This window comes from Protobothrops mucrosquamatus, unplaced genomic scaffold (assembly GCF_001527695.2).
Source record: "Protobothrops mucrosquamatus isolate PMUCROS unplaced genomic scaffold, P.Mucros_1.0 scaffold130, whole genome shotgun sequence".
In the NCBI taxonomy this organism is placed as follows: Eukaryota; Metazoa; Chordata; class Lepidosauria; order Squamata; family Viperidae; genus Protobothrops; species Protobothrops mucrosquamatus.
The window spans coordinates 123,242-148,612 of NW_015386497.1; the positions used below are offsets into that span (position 1 = coordinate 123,242).

At 39.0% G+C, this 25,371-nt stretch overlaps 1 protein-coding gene across 1 annotated transcript in view; it reads left to right on the forward strand.

Moving 5' to 3' along the window:
• The first annotated feature begins 20,167 nt into the window (after window positions 1–20,167).
• VSNL1 (visinin like 1) overlaps window positions 20,168–25,371 on the forward strand; it is a 53,939-nt gene continuing 48,735 nt past the window's right edge. The window contains exon 1 of the mRNA XM_015813052.1: window positions 20,168–20,329. Coding sequence (XP_015668538.1) covers window positions 20,168–20,329 — 162 coding nt within the window. The remainder of the gene's footprint in view (window positions 20,330–25,371) is intronic.

Below are 25,371 nucleotides of genomic sequence, written 5' to 3' on the forward strand. Positions count from 1 at the left end.
TTCCACATGTCCAGTGTAACAGTAACATAAAGGACACAAACCTGCTAAATTACAACAAATCTCCACATATGTCAAACATTCTGGGAATCACAGTTCAAACATATTTGGAGAATGCTAGCTTGAGGAAAGCTATCTTACAGCATCCCTTCAAAGATCTCTATTCTGCTATGATAACTGTGATTCTAAATAATGTCCTTTATATTATACCCTGTTATTAGGCAGACAGTTGGATCCGAAGAAAAAGTTGGCTGTGCTCAATTATGCTCCTCACAACTAATTTGAGTCTCATTGATTTCACATGGACTAGCATGCTTTGGGTGCAACCTACTGATCCCCTCACTTGTGTTCTTCCCTGTATACTATAAAATCAAATAGTATCTGCAACAAAATATTATGAGAGTTGCTCCTATTCCAAGCTATGCTTTGTGTACTTCTTCAACTATGTCCTAGCCCCAGATCTGCCATTACTTTCCTCTTGGGCAGGGGTAGGCAACCTCGGCTCTTTTATGACTCATGGACTTCAACTCCCAGAATTCTTGAGTCAGCATAGCTGACTCAGGAATTCTGGGAGTTGAAGTCCATGAATCAAAAGAACCGAGGTTACCTATCTCTGCTCTTGGGTATGGAAAATCCCATTTAAAGAGCCACATAGTGATAGATGAAACCATTTTAATTCAGAGCCCTCTATTCCTGTCCCCAACTGGCACATGTGGAACATGAAGGGCATTCTACACGTGGTCCCCCAAATGCTTGCCACACTGGGCCTTACACATTGATAAAACAGCTGTCCTGTTAGACACGGCAAGTCACAAAGGACCCACTGACCCAAAGGTGAAATGACTAGGAGGTGTTAGTCTTGCCCTCAGGATATTCCTACCACCCTACTTTCTTTTGTCCTTTTAGGAGTCAGGAAGACATACTGGGGCAGTCTGCCATTTTTATTTTCTTTTTTTTTCTTTTTCTTTTTTTTTAATTTTTTTTTTTCACCATACACCAAAACTACATAAACATAAATCTTTTCTTCTAACAGAACAGTGCTTTACATTTTAAATATTCTTTACATCTTATTTACATTTTATATACATCAATAATTATATCTTTTTCTTTCTCTGTTCTAGCCAATTATAACATTTATTCCAAATTTCATAAAATTCTGACGTCTCCTTATCTTTTAGTTCTAACGNTGGACACCAATTTAATCCTTTTGCAATGTTTAATTTCCCTTTTAATAAGAAAGTTAATTAGAGGAGTATTCCAGCAAACAGATGGATTTTGAGTTAACATTGCAAAGCACTTTAAATCAGCTGGACACCAAATTCTTAGGAGTACATCCTGTCTTGGATGTTTTTTTTATCTGTCTTGGTCTGCATAGAAAAAAATATGCAGTGTAACTAAGGAGAGGCAGGATACTTCTGGGTTTTATTTCCTGAAGCTATTTCTGGATTGATTTAAATTAAATTCTGCTTGGACTGTCTCTTCATATCGACCTTGCTTATTTATCCTTTCCCCTCAATTCAAGGAAAGAAAATGCTTCTATTTTCATTTCAGTTCTTCCCATTGACTCAGCACAGTTTCCAGGGAAAAAGCCACATTAGTCTATTGTACTATAGTTAAAGCAGCAGTCTTCTTTAGTTAAAGATTAACTTTTGCAAAATAGACTCCCATTTTGTCAGATGTATGGCATAATTACCCCCAAAGTGGTGGGAAAGCGCACATATTTGACCATCTTTTTGGGAAGGAGCGGAAATTGTCCTGGGATCCGAATCGGAAGGAAATAAAATTCAGACAATGCAGGCAAAACAGTAATAACTTCTTGACAATGGCCCTTAGGTATGAAAGAGGCATTCTTGCATTGGTGAGCTGATGAATACGCATGGTGCAAGTTTTGATCTCGTTTCTTGACATTCAAAATGAATTCTGTGAAATTCCATAAACAGTGCTCCCCAAAGCAGCGTAACAAACGTACGGTAATCAAAAGAGACTATCTTGCCTACTAGACTTCTTTGAGTGATTTTGACTTCATTCTCAAACTGTACTCGCCACTTCTTGGTTCTGATTCATTGCAGCGTAATGACTGTTAGAATGCACTTGGATTTTGTTCACTTTCTTCTGTTTCTCCTTCAGTAATCATCTCTCTTCCATGCAGTTCATAAAAAAGAATTGGTATTTTTTACCCAATTGTCAAAAAGTACAGTTAGATGGATCTTTGATCAACTGTATACTCTTTTTTTAGATTTTTATCGTGCCCTTTTTCTTTATATACTGTATAACTTGACAGTGGACATACCTAAATACTCCTTCCTGTTCCTATTTTCTCCCTAACAACAACCCTTTGAGATGAATTGGGTTGAGAAAGAGGGACTGGCCCTAACTCCCCCTGCCAACATTCATGCCTAAGACAGGTCTAGAATTCACCGACTCCTGGTTTCTAGGCCAGCACTGTTCTCCCTATATGTCTATGGAAATTCTCAGTCATCCAGGTCATGGTTGTCCAAAGGTGCTTTTTCAATTTCCTTGTTTTTCTTTGAAGACGTTTCTTCAGCTCTGACTGAAGAAGCTTCGTGGATGAGAAGCAAAACCTCTTCAAAGGAAAAGAAGAAAGTCCAGTTTGGCTGTGAAAGTTGGACCATAAGAAAGGCTGAGCGCAAAAGAATTGAGGCCTTTGAACTATGGTGCTGGAGAAGACTCCTGCGAGTCCCTTGGACTGCAAGGCGCTCAAACCGGTCAGTCCTAGAGGAGATCAACCCTGACTGCTCTTTAGAAGGCCAGATCCTGAAGTTGAAACTCAAGTACTTTGGCCACCTAATGAGAAGGAAGGGCTCACTGGAGAAGAGCCTAATGCTGGGAAAGATTGAGGGCAATAGAAGAAGAGGATGACAGAGAATGAGGTGGCTGGATGGAGTCACTGAAGCAGTAGGCTTCAGAAGATGGTAGAGGACAGGAAGGCCTGGAGTAACGTTGTCCATGGGGTTGCGATGGGTCGGACATGACTTCGCAACTAACAACAACAACAATTTATATGCTGCCTCATCATTCATTTATTTAAGAAAATTTATAGGACCACCCAACTTACTCTCAGAGATTCTGGGCAGCTTAAGGATAAAAACCCAATACAAAAAAGCAATAACCCCTCCTCCTACCCTCCTGACGACAGCAATCATCATACAGATATTTTGCTAAGAAGTACAGCTAGCCCTCGACTTACGACCCCAGTTGAGCCCAAAATGTCTGTTGCTAAGTGAAATATTTGCTAAGTGAATTTTCCCCCATTTTACAACCTTTCTTGCCACAGTTGTTAAGTGAATTACGGCAGTTGTTAAGTTAGTAACCCGGTTGTTAAGTGAATCTGGCTTCCCCATTGACTTTGCTTGTCAGAAAAGATGATCACATGTCCTTGGGACATAGCAAAGGTCATAAACAGGAACCAGTTGCCATTATCTGAATTTTGATCATATGATCATGGGGACGCTGCAACAGTCATAAGTGTGAAAAACAATCTTAAGTCACTTGCTGTTGTAACTTTGAACGGTCACTAGATAAACTATTGTAAGTCGAGGACTACCTGTACTGAATTCAATAGGACTGCTTCTAAAGAATGTGTTTTAAGATTGTGTAAGCTTTTTCCTTGATTATTTTGCTATTTATATTTCAATTACATGTTTTTCAACCTCTCTGCTTTAAAATTCTTTGCCATATTTAATGACTTTCTGCCAACTGCATTCCATAACTAAGAAACCTTCGTTAATTATTAAGTGAATTAGTTATGTTTATATCATGGAAAATCATTTTTGCTATGGCTACAGGTAAAAAGGTAGAGCAGGGTAGAATGGCATTCAATATATGTATTTTTAAAGTATACTGTTGCAGCTTGTATTTAATTTTTAATTTGCTGACCTGTTTTCTTTCATTTGAAAGCCTAAGAATTGGGAATATCTTTTTCTTGTTTTTGATCATTAGAATACCATCCTTAATTATACCGAATACCACTGGATTTGACAGAGGAAGAAAGGGCTAAAATCCAAGCATCCGTGATAGTAAATGACTCTTTGTATTTTTCCAAACAGCTAATCCTCAGACTACTTTCTAGAAGTGCTACTAGGGCAAAAGGATCACAGGGGACTTTGTGGAAAAAGTGTGAAAGAGATCCCATTTACACCTGCTGCAATCTGTACAGTGCAACAGGCCTCGTTAACAATTTGCTTTACTATTATTCCTGTGCTCCACAATATTATCTTTGGATCAGACTCTCTAATCCGACACCCTCTTGATGCTGCATTACAAGGTCAGGAAAAAAAGACATCGGACTTTGATTTCTTCTGTAGCCATGAAGCTCATTGGGTGAATTTGGAATTGTTGCACACACCAGTTCTTCTCACTGCACCAAGCCATAGTTAATCGACAGGGCTTGCACATCACAGTACATTGTAAATTATGATTTGCAGCCACCGTGGTTTGCAAGGTTTACATAGCACCCAGTCCAAACTGAACAAATCTCTTTGTGACTTAGTGTGATGGGTAAACCTAGTCACTCTCTATATAAGACTATACTACCTATACATCGGAAGGACAGGACAAATATAGATAATTAGTATAATTTACATGCTAGTTATTAATGCATTTTGGGGGGAAGGTAGAGAAATTTGTTGTGGATGTGTTGATACAATCTAAAACTAACTACAGGCAAGAAGGGAGCCTTCTTAGTTGAGGAAGTGGTGTTCTAGATAGAGACTTCATCCTTCCAACCATTTATTTCCAGTTTCCAGCAAAAGCATTCATTGCAGATAATGAGTTTGTTTAATGATCATGGTGTTCACTTTACAGTCACAATGGTTGCTTAACAACTGCCGTAAAAAATGTAAGACAAGTCGGTCATGTGGGTGTCTTGCCTTTATGACTGTCATGACATCCAACACAAATTCCAGGTTCCCTTATGATTGTAAATCAAGGACCANCTGAATGGTCCAAAGGTGCTATTTCAAGTTTAGTTTCACTTATTAAATATGTGCAGCCATAGACTACTATTCATTAATGTGATTAAATTTTAAAATGCAATGGAAACAAAAGACTGATTGGGAAAATAGCCCTATCGTTAATTTCCATATGATTTAAATAAAGCTTTGGGGCTACTGGTATCATTAGGGCTATTTTCTGTGATATCCTCTCATTAAAATCAGGTACAAGAAAGCTTTATTTTTTTCTTCATCCAAACTGAAGTTGATGGCACACCTGTTCACAGTTCATTTTCACAGTCTGATAAATGCAATGTGCAATTTAAAGGATAATTGGGGAAATCCTCAATCTAAGAATGTTTAGCCCAAGGGCAAAACCTTGCTAATATCTACTCCCTGTCTCAATGTAATGCCTAATTTGCAGTCTTCAAGTGTGAAGGCTTGCGAGGTTGCTTAAGTTATATTAATTTAATACTTAGCTTGTTTGCAGTCCTGTTTCAATGTTATACCGACCAAGGCAAGAACCTAGATGCCACCATAAGATTCTTATTTCTCTTCGTGGCCAAATTATGTATCAACTCTCACAGCTCCTTAGATTAGTTGGCGTTGAGAGTGAATCAGTGGTGGGATTCAAATATGTGAACAATTGCTTCTCTGTATGGATGCCGCTTCCGGGAGTCCATTCTGGGCCTGGGCAACAAAAAAATTAACTACCGGTTCTGCCAAAGTGGTGCAAACCGGCTGAATCCCACCACTGGAGTGAATGCTTATTTTGATTATGTGCCGTCGACCACATAGAAAGATTTTCTTCATGATCTGTCCTTAACCTGTTTCTTCAGGTCTTCCAGTAATATACCTTCTGGTATCTCCTATGTGACTGAGTCCGTCCTCCTTGGTGCTGATCATCCTCGTCTTCTCTTTTCCACCATTAGAGTTTTCTCTGGAGGAATACTTATCTAACAATTCATACAAATTTCCCACCGGTTTGTCTCCAACCACATTGATTTCCAGACTCAGTTTAAGTTAATAGCCACAGAGATATTTGAAACCCTGAACCATCCAGAACCTAAAATTGTATTCCAGGGCAAAATTATAATTACCATCTATTCTGTTTACACTGAAAAATTCACTGCATTAAGTGGAGCTTATGCTAAAAAAAAATGGTGCCTGGACTATCTCATGACAATTGAGTTATCAAATTCTAAACCTAGCATAATATATTAAACCCCTTATGTGTCAATTGTTGTGCAGATAGTCCTCAATTTACGACCACAATTGACCCAAAAATTATGTTGCTGAGAAATTTGTTAAATGAATTTTACCCCATGTTACAACTTTTCTTGCTACATTTGTTAAGGGAATCATTGCAGTTGTTAAATTAGTAACACTGTTGTTAAGTGAATCTGATTTCCTCATTGACTTTGATGATCAGAAGGTTGCAAAAGGGGATAATGTGACTCTGGGACACTGCAATTGTCATAAATATGACCCAGTTGTCAAGCATCTGAATGTAAATCACGTGACCATGGGAATGTTGCGACAGTCATAAGTGTGAAAAACGGTTATAACCAATAAGAAATGGACACCTGGCTGTTGTGTCCCCTCACACTGTCTCCTGCTAGTATAAAATTATGTTGCGTTTTTAGATTTACAAAAGGAGGCACCAGGGCAGAGAAACCTTCTGTAGAATTTACAAAATTATAAACTTTATTAAGAATGTTATGTAAAATATTATTACAATTACCCAGAGATGTATTACTTTGAATCGCATGCTTTCTGGTCTCTGGAACATTCTTCTGCTTCGGTAGTTTCTTGTTAGCAAATGTTTTTTTTTTCCCTTGAATAATTTTAACCTCATTTATATAGACTACTACACCGTAGTGCTGAAGAAAGAAGCAACAGAGAATCAGAACTACCTAACAGCAAGTTACAGAAATCTCTACACGCTACTTTGGGCATTTAGCTGGAACAAGGTATTCACTGATGCATAAGAGGAATGAAGTCGCACATCTGGCCCGTGGATCTTCAGCCTCTAGCTCAGGGCTTTCCAACCTTGGCAACTTTAAGACTTGTGGACTTCAACTCCCAGAATTCTTCAGCCAGCTTTGCTGGCTGAGGAATTCTGGGAGTTGAAGTCCACAAGTCTTAAAGTTGCCAAGGTTGAGGACCCCTGCTCTAGCTTGTCTTGGTGAATAAGGCATCAAGCGGTGTTTTTCATCCATTTGCTTGAGTGTGAGGAGTGCTTTCTGCATGGCAAACACAGCTTCAAGATGTGCCCAGTCGCACAGAGTTCTGCTTGTGTTCTGTTCAAGTTTCAGGCCTGACTGTTCAGTGCGCAACACAATAAAGGACTGAGGTTGGGCAGGCAAGTCTGGGTATGGCCAATTGTGCAGCTGCCTTAGGCATAAGCGAACAGTCTTTTGAGGCTGAATGTATTGAAGAAGATTTGTACAATAAAAGATATACATGGACACTTGCATTGTCCTTCAACCCATCTACACCAAATGGAACAACTATTCCTTTAGTCTCTATGGTGCAATTACTAGAGTTTTTTTGTAGTAGTAAGAAGGAATTGTGGTTCTGGGCTATGGTAAGCAGTTCCAATATTTCAGAACAACAGAACAGAATAACAGAGTTGGAAGGGACCTTGGAGGTCTTCTAGTCCAATCCCTTGCTCCGGCAGGAAGCCCTATACCATTTTAGACCAATCCTTTCTTAGAAACTTCCAGTGTTGGAGAATTCACAAGTTGTTCCAGTAATTGACTATTCTAACAGTCAGGAAATTTCTCCTTAGTTCTAGGTTGCTCCTCTCCTTAGTTTCCAACCATTGCTTCTTCTCCTGCCTTCAGGTACTTTGGAGAATAGGTTGACCCCCTCTTCTTTGTGGCAACAACTTAGACATTGGAACACTGTTATCGTCGTCACCTCTAGTCCTTCTTTTCATTAAACTAGACATACCCAATTCGAGCAACCTTTCTTCATATGTTTTAGCCTCCAGTTCTCTCATCTTGTTGCTCTTCTCCGCACTCTTTCTAGAGTCTCAACATTTTTTAAAAAATAGTGGTGACCAAAGCTGGATGCAGTCTTCCAAGTGTGGTCTACAAAGTGGTATAAACACTTCATGTGATCTTGATTCTATTCTGTTAATGCAGCCAAGGACTGGTAAAGTAAAGGATAAGTAAAATACTCATGTCTGTGGATGATTACCAGTAGCTACGTTCCCACTTTAGTGCCTCCCCCGGTGGTTTGACTGAAGAGATGGCTATTGGCCATGCTGAGTAGGACACTTGGCCCTTAGCATTAAGTATGTGGTGGGCGCCAAGACAGGAAAATTTGCTCTGTGTCAGGATCTCCAAACTCACCAGTTCATCAACCCCTTCATGAAGTTTCAGATTATTTATCAACTCCCAAACATTTATTATATGCAAATAATTTACACACACACACACACACACACGCAGGATCTTGTGGCAATAGCCATGTTCTCTTTGGAAAGAAGCACACTAAATCTTAGCTGAGCTCAGCGTCTGAGAACTTTGAAACTGGCTAAATCAAAGCTTCAGCCCATGTAAAATCTGAGCAGTTGACTCCTCTTCTGTGAATCAGCCTCTTTAGTGAGAGATGAATGTGGGTGGGAAGCCAGGAAATAACAATGTTTCCTGTTTATCAGGTGGAATAATAGGTAATAATCTATTTGCAACGGAGACAATAACTGCGCAGAGAGAACTGACCTTCACACAAATTGTTCATTTACATTTTAGAGAGACAGAGAATACATTTTGAACTGAAATCTGTATCTGCCAACTCATTTCCCTTCTTAACACCCACTTAAAAAAGAATTTAAAAAGGGAGATGTGGGTTTAAAAAAAATAAATAAAACGATCCACACAGAGGCAGTCTGACTGCAGCTGAAGATTTGTGTTATTATACTTTCGTTATCCTGGAAGGCAATTGTTTGCTTGTTTGTTTCCATGCTTTTCTTTTTGGGGGGAAAGCATTGAGAATATTAACTGTGCTCGATAATAACATGCACCAGAATATAAATTTAGTTAAGCTTTTCTCACCCCACCCTCAACTTATTGAAGTTAGCTTTTCTCCTGAATGAATCATATGTTGACTCACTTAGCTGACTAACTGCTTTGACCATTGTCAGTGCCTGTCTTGAAGCAAAAATCCATTATTTTCGTTCTCTTGGCTTACGATTCAATTTTTTATAATAACATTTCCGCAGCAGTGCTGCATATTATAAAAGGTAATCAAGGATGACTGATTAATAACAAGCCGCTTGAAAGAAGGATGTACCTTGGGAGCAATAGTCATAACAACACAAAAGCTTTGTTTAATATTTAAAAGCTTTTAATTTTTTAAAAAATATTTTAAATATTTAAAAGCCTTAAAACACATTATAATATTCATTTCCATTGCTCACTAATGCAAATAAATATCTGATAACTATGTGTTCATTTCCTACAAGCAATAAAATCAGTCTTTTAGATTCCAGGAATGAATCTGCTGGGAGTTCACATGTAAATTATCAGAATTGCTCAGGACTAAAATACCAATATAATATAGTACTTTTCATGTTCAATCCACAGGTGATACTAGTATGGTTTGGTCCTTGCTATTCTATTTTAATAGGGTACATATTTTGGACTTTGCACAAGCCTAGCCTCTTTTCTTGTTATTAACACAGCCACATTTTTTAAAGCCTTGGCATAAACCAGTTAATGAACTGACTTGCTCAGAAGCCTGAAAAAAGGAGGATGAGTCCATTGCAATCCTGTATGAATCTATTGGTCTTCCTGCCTTGAGGAAGAAAAAAAACTATTGGTCTAGTGGTTAAGGCTAGAAAGCAAGAAACTGTGAGTTCAAGTCCCATCTTAGCCATGAAAGCCAGCTGGATGACCATGGGCCAGTCACAATTTCTCAGCCCAATTTGGCATTGTGATATGTTGGAAAGCTGGTTGGGGGGACTGAAATTTCACATCTGGTTGAATACATTCCTTGTTTCTTTTCTTTTTCCTGTCCTATCCTGTCCTGATGATCTAGCACAGCGGTTCTCAACCTATGGGTCGTGACCCCATTTGGGGTCGATCGACCATTTCACGGGGGTCGCCAAGCAAGGCTGTCCGCCATTTTTTCCCCTTTTCCGGCGGGTGCCTTACCTCCCTTGAGCTGGGCCAGCTGGTGGTCGGCCTGCTCCGTCTCTGCCGCTTGCCAGCTACGCCTTGGCCAGCGCAGGGGGCGGAACCACGCATGCACGGTGCTCCCGGGCAGGGAAAGTCCTCGACTTACGACCAGTTGGGTAGTCCTCGACTTATGACCGATTTAGTCCTCGACTTATGACCGATTTAGTCCTCGACTTACGACCGGTTTAGTCCTCGACTTACGACCGGTTGGGGGTCGCGGCATTAAAAAGGTTGAGAACCACTGATCTAGCATGAAATAGATCCATTTGCCTCCTGGTAAATCATCATATCTCAAATTCAAATTGACTGTTGTTCATAAACAGGTAACTTGTAGATTTTCACCACTGTTAAATAGATTCCAGAGCCAATGCACATCCCTGCACATTGCCTGGAACTTTATTTAATCATGGTGAAAGCCAACAAAACATCATAGTTGAATTTCAATGACCTGGAAGTTGTCTGCTCTTTGCTTTGTGCTACATTCAGGATGCCAGTTGGGCTCCAAGTTCTCTTACCCAGAATGTAGCTAGGACATCTACCAGACTCAATCTCTTGCTTTTGGCATGGCACCTGCCTTAATACCATCAGACAGTCCCTAGCATTCCAGAGCAGAAATGGAAACTAAAAGCTGGGGGTAAAATCAGTCCAAACCAGTTGCCGAGACAGACAGCTCAGTACCAAAACAAGCAGCAAAGGAATTGCAGAATGTTCAGGGCAGCAGCATTACAAATACAGGCTTATTTACCACACAAATATTGATCTCTTGATTCTTCATCTCTTCCAAGAGATCAAGAGATTGGTGTTCCCTTGGCAAAAACATTCCTTGATACCCAGTTATCTGTTATTTCCATAATCCATGAATAAGTATTGACTCTACTATTTGGTGTAACATAAGGGACATGGCAGAAAAAGGTTGGGGAATTCCTAAAGTTACCTAGCTCAGGGCATCCACAACAAGGTGGTAGAAAGCCAAGATGGCAGTTGCATCAGAGATTTATGGGTGGAGAAAATGGCAGACTGACTCATCTGCAAATAGCTGAGATGATCCTGAGACAAAGACCTCTGAACGGGAGGCAAGTCCAGGCCAGCAGATCTTCTTTAGACAAGAGAGAGACCACTAGATTACCCACCTGTGCTCCAGAAGATAATTCCTCATGAGGAGACCTGCAGACCTGAAAGGACCCTGTGGATGACTCATGAGTAGAGTGGGAGAGAAATACCAAGCTCACAGCCTCGAGCTGTTTAAGGACACTAAGTTCACCCAAATCTCCACTTTCTGTTGCACATTTTGAATATAATAATAAAGCTATAGAGATCTTCCAAGCAGCAGAGTATTTAAACTACCTGGTAAGTGATCCTCCAACCTGGAGTAAAGTTAAAAGTAAAGAAACAGCTATAAGGATTTTAAAAATAATTAAAAACAAAAGCTTACCAAGACTTTGAACTAAGAAAGTTTAAAGTAAACTAACAGGACACTTGAATTTGCAACAGTATTTATTTTAAAGTGCTTTTGAATTAATTAAATAAATAATACACATCTCCATGGCAGCAAGAACTGTTTAGGCTTGGTTAGCTTCATCAAACAAAAAGGTAAGGGAAAGTAGTGAAAGATCATCTGACTGTAGAACTATGGAATGCCAAATAGAACTAAACAGTTCAGGATACAGAGAAAGGGATGGGTGGGAAAATATTCTCCTTTAATTTTATATACAAATTATTTTAAGAACTAACATTTGGGTGAAACCTGAACTGTTTTTACTGGGACTTATAGATAACCAATTAGACTTATGAAAGATTGGTTTTTTTATATAACTGCAGTGAGACTATTGTATGCAGAAAAATAGAAAATACTGAAATACCTACAATGGAAGAATAGATTGTGAAGATGATGGAATTCAAAAAAGGACAAATTTGACCTGTCTAATCAGTATCTTTTAGGAGTGACCATGGCACTGGGCCTATTGAGACCTGTAGTTCAGCACGTAAATTCCTCAATGTTGGCCTTTTTCCAAATTTGGTTAAATAAAGTATTCTTATTTATTGCAGTGGCTTGTAGTCCATTTACTTCAAAAATAAGGTGCTATGTATTGGCATTGTAAACAAAAGGCCTTGTAGGAAGAGTGCCGTTAGTTTATGGCAGCCAAAATTCAGAAGGAATCTGGTGGCATCTTTTCAGAATAACACATTTTATTAAAAGACACAAGATTTTGTGAACAGCAACCAGACTCCTGTTTTGTTTGCACTAAAGGAATAAATAATGTTTCTTTATTTTAATCAAAATAGAACTGCTAAAACTCCTGTGAGTGCACCCTTAAATATACTTTAAGCATTTCTTATTTTAGGAAAGGCTTTAGAATACAGAATAAATGATGACTTGATTTTTTTAAAAAAAAATGTTATTAGTAACACACTCCTTTTGCATAAAAATAATCTAAGCAGCTAGCAGTGACAACATCCACATAAGAAAAGAAATAACACTGCACAAGCATATAAAAATCTGATGACAGCTGACAAAATGGGTGTCAGCCCAATTTTTTAAAAAGCAATTAAATTAAAATATATACTAAGAGCCTGAACGGCAGAGGGGGAAAAAAAACAAATCATCCCACAAAGCCAAGCATGCTTTTAAAACACAACCTGCCTTCCAACAGCACTTCCTTGTTCCCCATCTCTAGTTTCTTATTTGTTGCATTCCTTCTTACCATATATATATAGAAGGTATTGTCACCCATAACATACCATGCAATGTATATTCTTTCCTGCTGAAGAGATCTCCCTCTTCAATGTTATTTCAGCAGCATGAAGGCAGCCTAAATGCTCTTTCTGATAATAATAATAATAAAAAAAAGGTTAGGCTAGAGCCAGGAAAGTGTCACCATGGAAAACAAGCTTATTACCAAGATAATTACCAATGCAGAGAATAAGCGCCCAAACCCAGCAAGCTGGTACATGGCTATTAAATCTCATTAGCATGTTTGTATTGGATGCATTTCTGTGTCAGTGCTGTTTAGCATAGTGCTACTTCTGTTCAGATGTCTGCAAGAGACAGCCTCGCCTCAGTGTCATCAAAAATCTCCATCCCCTAACACAGTGGTGGCGAACCCGTGGCACGCGTGCCAGAGGCGGCACTTGGAGCCCTCTCTATGGGCACACGTGCTGTTGCTTCAGCCCCGCCTTCCCCCACGGCCCCCTACTCACCAGCAGCCCCCCCAGAGGAGAGTCGCCCCTGAGTACGGCCCACGCGGAGCAGCACAGCCAAGCACATGGAGCCGGGCAGCTGGAACAAGACTCCGCCCTCGCACTCCATTGCGCACAGATGATGCTGCAAGGTGTGGGTGGAGGGCATGGCCGCCATGGCGCTGCTGTGCCGCCTGGGCGATCTGCGGTGGGTCGTGGAGGCGGTGAGTGGTCCTGCGGGTGAGTGGGGCAGGGGTGGAACAGGCTGGGGACGGGGACAGAATGGGTGGGATGGGGCGAAGCGGGGATGGTTTTGGGGCACTCGGTCTCTAAAAGGTTCGCCATCACTGCCCTAACAGAACCTGTTACCTTGTTCAAGAGGTCAGTGATTTAAGCCTTCCCCGCCCTCCAGAGATACTTTAAACTAATTCCTCTGCCCAGCCAACTCACACCCGTCTTCTGTTCTGGTTTTGCAGTTGCTTTCTTACTGCTGGGAATGTATAAAGAAAAGGTGAGCCGAGTCAACGTCAAAGTTTTTCTGTCCATAACTTTACCAGCCTCACTAACCTTGTAAGGCAAGCCATCCAAAGTCGCCTTGCAGCGAGATGGGCAGCAAATAAATTTAATAAAGAAACAAACAAACCTTGTGCTTTATTCTTCCTGCTGGGTTGGGAAAAGTGTGCCAAGTAGACAAGGCTTTGAAATCTGCCTTTAGTGAAGGTCACAGTGATTCTAGCTTTAAGTACAGTAATTATCTTGCTAGACCATGGCTACATTTTCTATTTGCTGCTCCTTCCATAATCTCATTTATTTATTTATTTGTTTGTTTGTTTGTCTGTCTGTCTGTCTGTCTATTTGTTTGTTTTTTTCACATATGCATAGTCTCACTGCTTTCTGAGAATTTTTTAAAGGGTTGCATTACAGTTTTGTTTAAAAAAAGTTTTTATGATCTTTGGCAAGATGTTGGGTTCCCTGAAGCAGGCAAACTATTTCATATTTTTTTCTTTAGTGGCTCTTAGAGTTATAATCCTGAGCCGCCTGTAAGGAATGACTTTTTGCAAATCCCTTTATCTTTCTTATCAATTAGTTTTGAAGAGTTGGAAGCGAAGTAAGTATAATACTTAAGGTGTTGCAGTAGGACTGAATTGTGTCAGGTTTAAGCCTGCATAAAAGCTCACTAGGCATGAATTACTTCGGACAGGCCATCCTTTTCTAGAACAGCGTTGCAGCCAGTGTGTTCAGACTACTTTATGCCACCTGGATTTCAAGTGACAAGCAATAGTCCAAATTGTTTATCTGCTTCTTTAGTGAGAATACAATTCCATCCAGATTTAGACACCTATTCAGTTCCTGGGCATACAAGATTACAAACCACAGGGCGTTCATCTTGCCAAGCTTGTTTGGCTATTGTCCAAACCATTACAGCATCCATAACCTAATGCAGCATTTATATTAGCTCACCTGACAGAAGACAGGGAGAAATAGCTAGATATCCTGAGCTTACTGATGAAATCCAGTCTCAGTCTTCAAATGTCTTCATCCAGCACCTGCAAATAGCTATAAAATCAGGGTATCAGAATGGGTTGCTATGGGATAGCCACAGCCCAGTTATGGGATAGCACAGCCCAGAGCCAAGCAGAAACCTTTTAAAATCACATCTAGTGGGAGGAGCAGAAGACTATTTCCTTACTCTGGTCCAAGAGTAACTTGCAGCCTGGTGCAGATAGATTGAGGCAATGCCACAATTGTATGTATATTGATTTCTTTGTCGCCCTTGGATCAAACTTGACTCCCAATGAGGAGTCCATGCAGATTTCTTTTATAGCATTTTCAGAAGCCGTTTGCCCTTACCGTCTTCCCAGGGCTGAGAGAAAAATGACAGGTCCAATGTCATCCTGCTGACTTTGTTCCTGAGGCAAAATGAAAACACGGATCTCCCTGCTCCTATTCCAGTGCCTTAACAACCAGACTAATTTAGTGTACCAAACTGTTTACTCAGAAGTGACCCCCAGTGAGTTTCGGAAGCTGACTCCCAGCTAGATGGATCCATGTCTGCAGAACCCTTGTTGCCCATTATAGAAAATTGTAATGGCTCCTTCAAAATAGTAGTGAGTTGCTTACTCTTTTGGTGAAGAAGCTCCATTTTTCTTCTTCTTTGCAATAAAACTGACAAGCAATCTTCTCTTAAGCTCTGTCATATGGTAACTTAATACCCGGTTCTCAGGGTGGAGGGACTCAGTTTTAACAAGGATGGGGAACACTTATTTCCAATTCAGGACTGAGAATCGAAACCAGAAAATGAACACATCAAGATATATTAGTTGCTTCCTCCCACAGTCAGTTCCTTCCAACTGATGAAGAAAATCTATCTTCTTTCTTGTGAACAGATTACTTTCTAATTTTAAGGGGAAAGACTTTTTTCCAGAGCTATGCATCTCAACTTTGAAGAGCTGCCATTTCCAAGATTTATCCAGTGCCTTGAATAGAGCAGAGGGCAAAATTTCTGTTGCTTCCTCTTGAAGGAATGGAGGCAGCTTTCTGGCAACTCTTCCTCCAAGAAATTATATAAGAAAGGGTCTAACACATGACAGGGGCCTGACAGCTTTTTATCACTTCTGTCTGCTTTTCACGCTGACAGGAGTATAAAGAAAGGCCATCATCTTAAAAGAAGCCTGAGAACAGAGGAATGGTGCCCAGAGGTCTGTCAAGAGTCATAGTTATTACCAGGGCACAGCAGGGGAAGCTTCTTCATGAAAAATAACAGGAAAATTGGCCTCTTATCACATTGTGTGGAATTCAGTACCTGCTTGGGATGTTTTTCTCAGTATTTACCCTCCCCTTGTATACTTTGCATAAGTTAGGATCAACTTTGAGAACTTCCATTCAGCTAGTAAACATGGGGCTCTATTTTACAATTGAGAACTGCTCATTTTACCCTTTCCTGCGTTCTTAACTTCTGCATTCCCCACATCCAGAAAAATGGATGCTACAACACTTACAAATGATACAGGTCTTTTATAGTACGCTTCTTGCTCCAAAAGGGTACAAAGGAGAGGTATTCAACAGAACTCACAGTCTACTATGATCTTAGCTTTGCAATTGGTCTTCCTTTTTAGAAAAATTAGAAGTGTGAAAATTACCTAGAACTGAATGCCATCTCCCCCTTGTGTAACTGGTAATCCAAGGTCTTCCTTAGTTCAGAACGATTGAAAGAAAGATGGATGGATGGATGGACAAAACATTCAGCTTTCAAATTGTTCATATTCTCTGAATTCATCAGTTAGTCATAAGCAACCTACTTAGTCTCAACCTGAAACCCCACCAATCTACAAAAGCAAAATCAATAATATAGTAAAGATGGCAGCATTACCAGATGTACAGTGTTTTGAAAATTGGGACTCCTAATTTTCTCTAATGTCTAGTCAGGGCTATACTTCATGTATATAATACGATGCGTTATTTCCTCCTCATAGAAATGTCAGCCCCATGTTTAATTCCCAAATGGTTCTAATGTTAAAGCGAATAACAGTCGATTTATTCTGACCTCAGCATGAGACCTTGGCCAGATGGTTAAGTGAATCTAAGGGACCTCTCCAGAATACCATTTTCCTGCCTTGATATCTTTCATGCAGCACAAATGGTACTCCTCTCTTCCTCTATCTCTCAGTTATCCTGTCAGTACTTTTGAGATGTAGATTAGGTTAAGAAATAAAATGAAGATCACCCAATGAACTTTACAGCAGAATGGGACTACAAATCTGAGTATGATCCTAGTCAAATATTCGAATCAGTATACAATACTGTACTACATTTCTTATTTGTGTTCCAGAGATTTTATAGCAATCATGGCAGTGATAACATTATACTTTTTAAGATTACTGCAATAGCAGGGAGAAAGTTTGTACAAACCTCAGTATAGGATTTTGCAACTTTTCCGTGGTAGGGCCAAAAGGTTAATAATAAAGGCAAAAACGTTACAAAATCAAATGACAATCTCAAACCCATGTGAAAATTGCTGAATTCTTATCACAGGTGGTAAAAGTTTGAAATTGTTGCCATTATTTTAATTTTGATATATTTGCCATTTAGGAATGTCACGTTTACTGAATTATTATTGTGTGCTAATTTATTGAAGTCATTGCCAAAATACCACTTTATTAGAACATTCTGGATTGACTTCATTTGTTTTTGTTTTTAATTTTCCTATAAGTTTGGAGTCAAAATTAATTACACAGCTTTGATGTAAATTATGATATCACCAGTACTTTCATATCTGCAACATCAGTCTGGAATTCTTTTTCAGTTTTGTTGCTTATTGGTTCCAGCATAAAACAAATCAGTAGATCTCAGAAATTACAGCTCAGATTTTGCTCAGAAGGTAAGGTATCCAACACTTGTTTGATTTTATGGACAAGGTTTTTTTTTGTTCTTGTTCAAATAAATGTAATATAGCTTGACTTTCCCTGTTCCCCCTTAGCAGTAGGTTCAGAACAATGCTGTAGGGAACCACAAAATTAGCCTATTTATTTAAAAGTACTGTGTCAATACCATTCAGTGGATACAAATACAAAGTAAATTTGCATAGGATTTTGCATTTAGGATAATAGGCAATCAAGAGTTCTCTGCATCTATAATTGGCAAAATATAGGGGAGCAAACATTCTAGAGCAGCCAGCAAAAAAACTACAATATTTTTTTTTTAAAAAAAAAACATTATTCCAAGTATGTTTCCAGCTATAATTCTGATTGTCTCTGTTGGATTTTGTGAAATGAACTTCTGAGTAGATAGATTAAAATTTGCAGTTCGATCATCAACTTCTTAGCATGTGTTTTTCCCAAACCCATACAAGTTGCTCCCGTAATTCCTGCAACTTATCTGGAGAACATCAGGATGGAGAAAGCTTTGTGGCGGTTGCCACCTAGTAGAGCAGTGGTTCTCAACCTTTTTAATGCCGCGACCCCAACCGGTCGTAAGTCGAGGACTAAACCGGTCGTAAGTCGAGGACTAAACCGGTCGTAAGTCGAGGACTTTCCCTGCCCGGGAGCGCCGCACATGCGTGGTTCCGCCCCCTGCGCCGGCCGAGGCGTAGCTGGCAAGCGGCAGAGACAGAGCAGGCCGACCACCAGCTGGCCCAGCCCAAGGGAGGTAAGGCACCCGCCGGAAAAGGGGGAAAAAATGGTGGACAAAAAAAATGGCGGACAGCCTTGCTTGGCGACCCCCGTGAAATGGTCAATCGACCCCAAATGGGGTCCCGACCCACAGGTTGAGAACCACTGTAGTAGAGCATAATGGTGTTTCTTTGTGCTTTTGCAAACTGCTTATTTGTTTGCTTGTTTATTTGTGATAATCACCAAAGCTTTTTTTTTTAAGCCAATAAGTAACAACACCTTGCTTATTTTGATTGATTTCAAAAAGCTGTTTTCACCAGATTGGTGCTAAATGGGAGATTTGGAAATTCCTGGGCTACAGGCTAGACTAGGAATTTGAAAAAAAATATCCCAGAAGGAAAAAGAAATGACAAAGCACTTCCATTTTTTTTTCAAGAAACTATATAGATGTGCCCAACATCTCACCAGGGGTGAAGCTTAGTTCAATGCAGATTTTTTTACCTTTCATTTAATTCTTTCGTTATGTGTGTGTGTGTCTGTGTGTCTCTCTGTATGTGTATTTATGGTGGCTGCAAGTATAGTATAGTCATAGTGTCACAGAAATGAACCCCATTCATTGTAACAATATAGAATAGTACATTGGAAAGTGTTAGGATCCATTTACTGATAGACTAGATAATCCATGAATTACAGTTTTCTTATTCTCATTAATTAAATCTGCAACAAGAAGTCTCTGGATTCACAGCTTGATAGAAACTCAGAACTGTAGTAGGGACTGTAATTAGCAATCTAGTTTTGATAATAAAAGAAGTAGTGTTTGAGAAGAAGATGGAAGAATAAAGCTGTATAATTATGATTGAGGATTGTATGGAGCAGGCCTGCTCATCTGGCACAATTTTCTCCATTCAAACTGAAGAAGGGAGAAATGGTTTTGTTTTACCAATTCAACAAATACAAGGGAATGAATGCATAGGATTACAGCTATTTGTTTATATTCAGGTTTTTAAGGAAGGCTGTTTAATAGCTATATTAAAAGCTATTGAATTTTATATAAGGATAGAGATTCTTGGTTTATCCAGTACCTTAAAAACTTAGGTAAGGTGTTATAATCTGGCCAGACCATCTGCAAGAAAAGTAGCTAAAAGAAGCAGCTGTCTCATTATTAAGAATGTTTGATAGAGGGTTGCTATGTTTTGAGAAAGGTAAGTGAACCAAGATATTTCTTTGACATGAATTTTTAATGTTAAGACTGTGCATTGATTTTACAAATGTTGAAAAAAGAAATTGTATTCTGAATCAGCCATTCTCCAGGTACTCAGGTGAAAGATTAAGTAGCTACAAACTGTAACAATTTTGTACATGAACGTTCAACTAAATTTATACAACGGTATTATGTCAAGCATGGGATGGATGGTCTTCCCCCCTGGAAGGCATTTGTTTGTCCGCCATAACCAGTTGTGGAGAAAAAAAATTACAGTACCTTGGATTGATATCCAAAGTAGCTTTAGGGCGGGGGTGTCAAACTTGCAACGTCACGTGATGTGTCGCGACGTATCATGACTTTTTTGCCATTGCCGGCAATGGGGTGGGCACGGTTTTGCTATGATGCATCTGGCCCGTGGGCTGGCGGTTTGACACCCCTGCTTTAGGGGGTTGGCTTCAAAATAATTCCAGTGATTAAATGCTAACCATCCCTTAGTACAAGCCACTTATAATAATATCTCTTTTGTTTTTCATAGGCATAATGGGGAAGCAGAACAGCAAACTGGCTCCTGAAGTGATGGAAGATCTGGTGAAGAGCACGGAATTTAATGAACATGAACTCAAGCAGTGGTACAAAGGATTTCTAAAAGATTGCCCTAGTGGAAGACTGAACTTAGATGAATTTCAGCAACTTTATGTTAAGGTGAGCTCAGTTTGTGTCATGTCATACCTCATTGATAACATGGGTCAAGACTAATTAATTATATCATTTGTAGCCAAGCTACTTAGAGTGGTTTTTTGACAGCAGCAAAGTCATAATCAGTGACAAAACATGCCCTCTCTGCTATTGGCTTCCTCCTCCTCCTCCTCCTCCTCCTCCTCCTCCTCCATTTTACAATAAATACATAGAAAATGTCCCATTCAAGACTACTAATTTAGACCCTTTACAAAGTAGGGAGGCCACCCAGCACATGCTAGACCACTTCCTTCTACTCAACATAAAAGCATGTCAAAGAATTGTTAATAAACAATGGAATGACAGCACATTTTTTTATATTCTTTCCTCCCTTCTGTCTCATGTTTTGCTGGAAAAGATTTTGTAAATGTGTGTGTAGAGCGTGCATACTTTTTGGGCTTATATGCTGCTTCAGTGGTAATTGATTCTAAGCAACATATGTGCTCTAATTATCAACAAACTCCTTTGTCATTAATATATGTTTTGATGAACAGACTGTACTCTTTATTTTTATTTATTAAATTTATTTATTTATTAAATTTATTGACTATCCACCTTGCTGTCACACTGGGCAGCTTACGATCTGTTAAAACAATATTATAAAAGGTTAAAATATAGAATAAATACATTAAATATATTAAAAACAACAAAGAAATAACTAAGAAGGGAGTAAACCGTTTTCAAAATAATATTAGAATTGTTTAATTCAGGTTAAATAAATTGATTTTGCCTTTGGGGTAAATTATTTTTATATGGAAAACTTTTCATAAACTAGCATAAACTGTTTTAAAGGAGAGGAGATAATGAGAGCACAAGCTTGCCGGCGAGGAAGACCAATAAAGATGAAAACTGAAGACTTGAGAAAGATACAATGAAGGATCACAACCTAAAATTGAATGAATCTATTTATAATTTATTTGTACAGGCAAAAAAACTTAGTATCCCTTGCTGGTCAACATTTACTTGAATGTTTTATTATCCTTATGTTTTTCCTCACTCCTTTCACTCCTTTCCTATTTATCTTGTCAGATGTGTTGTTAAATACACACACACACACACACACACACACACACACACAAATAAAAGCAATGTTAATTGAAACTGCACGTCATACAAAATAACAGAAGATTGAACTGATCTCTGTAAACCTCTACAGATGCACTCAAAATAGATTTGTTATTTTCCAGATCTCTGTCCCAGCATATATGTGACAATTTGGAGGCTGTTTATTGTACCAGTTCTTGATTTACTTCTCTTGGTTCACTGGGGATTTCCAGTGGCTGAGGACCACCACTCTAGCAATGAAAATTACTTCATTAACAGTGCCTTCGAGGTTAACATGGATTCCATAGATAACTCTAATACAGCCAAATAGGCAAAGATCCTGAAAACTTGATAGAAGAGTTGAGAATCAAGTTAACCCAGAAGCAAACTTCAATCCAAATAGAGGATACTCTTAGGCAGATTAATATCAGCTGAGTTTAGATGGGCACAAAGGCTCTGTAACCACAGCAATGCCAACAACTCGCTATAACTGGAATCTGAAAATGAGCAGGAAGCCAATATTTTCTATAAAAAAAATATTTCAAATATAGTGTACTGTATACAGCACAGTTTCAAATCCATTCATGAGGGTTATGTCACATTTTCACATTTGACATAATTTTATTTCTAATTTTGACTGTTAAAACTGAAGTTGGGGAAGTGACACCTAGATTAATATACTAGATATCGATCGAGATATCTAGATACAGTTCCTAGGTTTACGCTACAGGATTGAGCAGTGTTTCAACTGTAATTATTGCAATGCCTTAGAACATGAGAACTGACATTGTTCCTGGATTGCCTGACATTTTTAAAATGAAAGTTGGGTATAAAAAGCTGATCAAGGTAAAGACTTCCATGTTCAACTTACTCATTTGTCGCCAAGGCTAATGCATTAGTTGCAAGTAAGTTTAGTGCGCAAGTATGGTTTACTAGATGCTAACAAATGATAGCCGGCTTTCTCATAGATCTCCCTGTATAAATAGGCAGATTAACTATACTGGATCACTAATAACAGCAAGAGAAGGAATAGGAAAACCACATTGTGTTTCATGGATTCACTTTGTAGCACAGTAGTGAAATACACACTATATACCAGTGATGGCAAACTTATGGCATGTGTGCCAGAGGCAGCACTCAGAGCCCTCTTCGTGGGCATGTACGCCATCGCCCCAGCCCTGCCTCCCCCCATGGCCCCCTCACCAGCAGCCCCCCCGGAGGAGAGTCGACCCCCGGCGCAGCCTGCACGGAGCAGCGCAGCCAAGCACATGGCAGCCAGGACAAGACTCCACCCTCACACTCCATTGCTCACGGATGATACTGTTGGGCACGGACAGAGGGCGTGGCCACCATGGCGCTGCAGGGCTGGCTGGGCGATCTGCGGCAGGCCGTGGAGGTGGTGGGTGGCCCTGTGGGCAAGCGGAGCGGTGGCAGAAGGGGCGGAGTGGGCGGGCGGAGCAGGAGTGGGGCGGGTTTTGGGCACTCGGTCTCTAAAAGGTTCGCCATCACTGCTATATACAATTGCAAAGTCTTTGAGATTTATTGTCATCACTGGCAATTTTCTGAAACTGGTCCGATCAACTCTGTATTACAGTCATGGACCAGCATAAAACTAGTCTGCTATTATATATATTGAAAATCACATTCTTATCATTTAAAACTTGGAGAGAGGTCAGTTTGGCTGCATTCTGCTTTGTCATTTTGTATGGTCTAATATTATAAAATATAACAATATTTTATATTATTTAAGCTGGTGCCTTACTCTAAGGTTTATTGAAAAGGCAAGTTCTTATGAAAGGGCACGTTTGTTTTCCGGCTATAGATGTCATGCTTAATAACTTCCACTAACTATTTTGTTATTATTGTGGAGCTACATTTGATTCTGATTCAATTTTTCTACAACTTATGGATGATAAACCTACACATTTATAATGAAGCTTATTTTTATGAGCAAATCTATTTTTTGGATGCAGGTGTTCTTCATTACACTAAATCTGGTATTCTGTATGGTAACAAATTCCAGAGGGCTTGTCTGTTGAATAGAGATGGAAGGGTTCTGTGGCTCCCTAAAGACTAAACTGATTGCAATGCAAGCTGATCAGCTGGGCTCTAATCCATGAAAGCTTTTAACAAATTTGTGTATGTAGCCCCAAGACTGTTGTTTATGTTACATCTGCCCCTCCAGAAGACTACCTATAATAAAATCGATTTGATTATATTTCATTGTATGAGAGAACATATAATGGATGATGAAAGCATAGGAGCAGTTTTTCCCCAACATGCTACAAAACTACACACACACACACACACACACACACACACATAGAGACATGTTCAGTGCAAGACTGAGATTGGAGCAGAGGTTTGCAATGAAGGCCTCTGTAACAACGTCAGCCAGCTTGGCCAAAATGAAATTAAATTCTCTTTTTGATTGTCTAAATTACAAGCATAATTACAAAATAAGATTCTAGCTTTTCGATATCTCTGAAAACCACAAAGAAACTAGACTTGATTGTCAATTTTTTCAACTTCTAGCTACATTTCCTTGACTCTCAGGAGAACTAGAAGTCTAAATTTGTGGCATTTGTGGAAAAGAAATGTAAAAAGATTCAGAAAGCCATTTCCCCAAGTTTGATAATATAGAAGATAAGTAGTTAGTGGGTGCAAGTATTTAATAAAAGGAAAATGAAATACTTCTCTCAAGGTATCCTTAGGCAAAGAATTGGTCATTTTGAATCTATAAGTTATACCGGCTTCCCTTTTTGTCTCTCCAGAGTCTCTTCTGCACTACTTTTTGATGGACAATTAAAAACAAGTATCTTACAGACTTGTTTCTTTCACTGTTGTTTAGTCTTAATCGATTGCACTGAGGCTCTTCTCTCAATATATTGACATAATTTAAATTGATGTTTCATAATTCACTCTGTAGTGAGCTGCCCAGTGTTGTGTTTTTTTTAAAAAAACAACAACACTATCAGATTACTTCTGATTTTTGTCTATCATAGACAAACATGGCTCTCCAACAGTATGCTGATTATGGAAAGCAAAGGGAAAAAACATCTTTTCAAATGAGCACATTTTCTCTATTTTTATGTAATATTTATTAAAGAAAAATATTTTTAAAAGTTAAGAGGTACAGAAAATTATAAAATATAGAAAAGTGGAAAAGATATTTTTAAAAAGGGAAGAAAGATAGAAGAAAAAGTGAATAACAGGACAGATCCAGAAAGAAACAAGAAACAAAAGAAAAAAAGAAATATTTAAAGAAGCAACTTCCCATCTTCTTTGCAGCAGTTACAAACATAGTTAATACTGTTTCCACTCTCTTAGATTACATAATACAGTTTCCGTCTTCCTATGTATAGCCGTTTTTAATCAGTAAATTCATAAATCACCAGTTCATATTTATCAATTTTCAGCAAAAAGTCCATAAAAGGTTTCCAGTCTTTTTATAAAAGTACTTAGTCCAGCTACTTTTCTAATCAAGCAAGTCAATTTAGCTATTTCTACAAGTTCTGCCATCTTCATGATCTACCCTTCCATTGTGGGTATTTCTGGATTTTTCATCTTGGTGCTGCATTTTAGTTTTATAATGAAATTTATCTCTAGCCTTGTGAAGAATAAGAAGGGGAAAAGAAGAAAGAACATCTTAACAAAACAGACTGAAACTTATGTCAGACATAACCCAAGTGAAGCAATTTCAGATGCTGTCAAGGATTAAGCATATGCTTAATTTTCCTACTGAAATCAGTGTGACAACACATGCTTTATTTTTTGTTGTAACGGAGTTCAAAGTATCACAACATTACCACAGCATCGTTTTCTTTATGGAATTATTGAATATGCCTAATACTCATTAAAAAGGATAGAGACATCTTTTTAGAGCCTACCGCTGCACTGGCAATGCAACATTTTGTCCTGTTTTTATGTAGCTTCCTCTAACACTTCTGTTTTCTCTCTCAAGA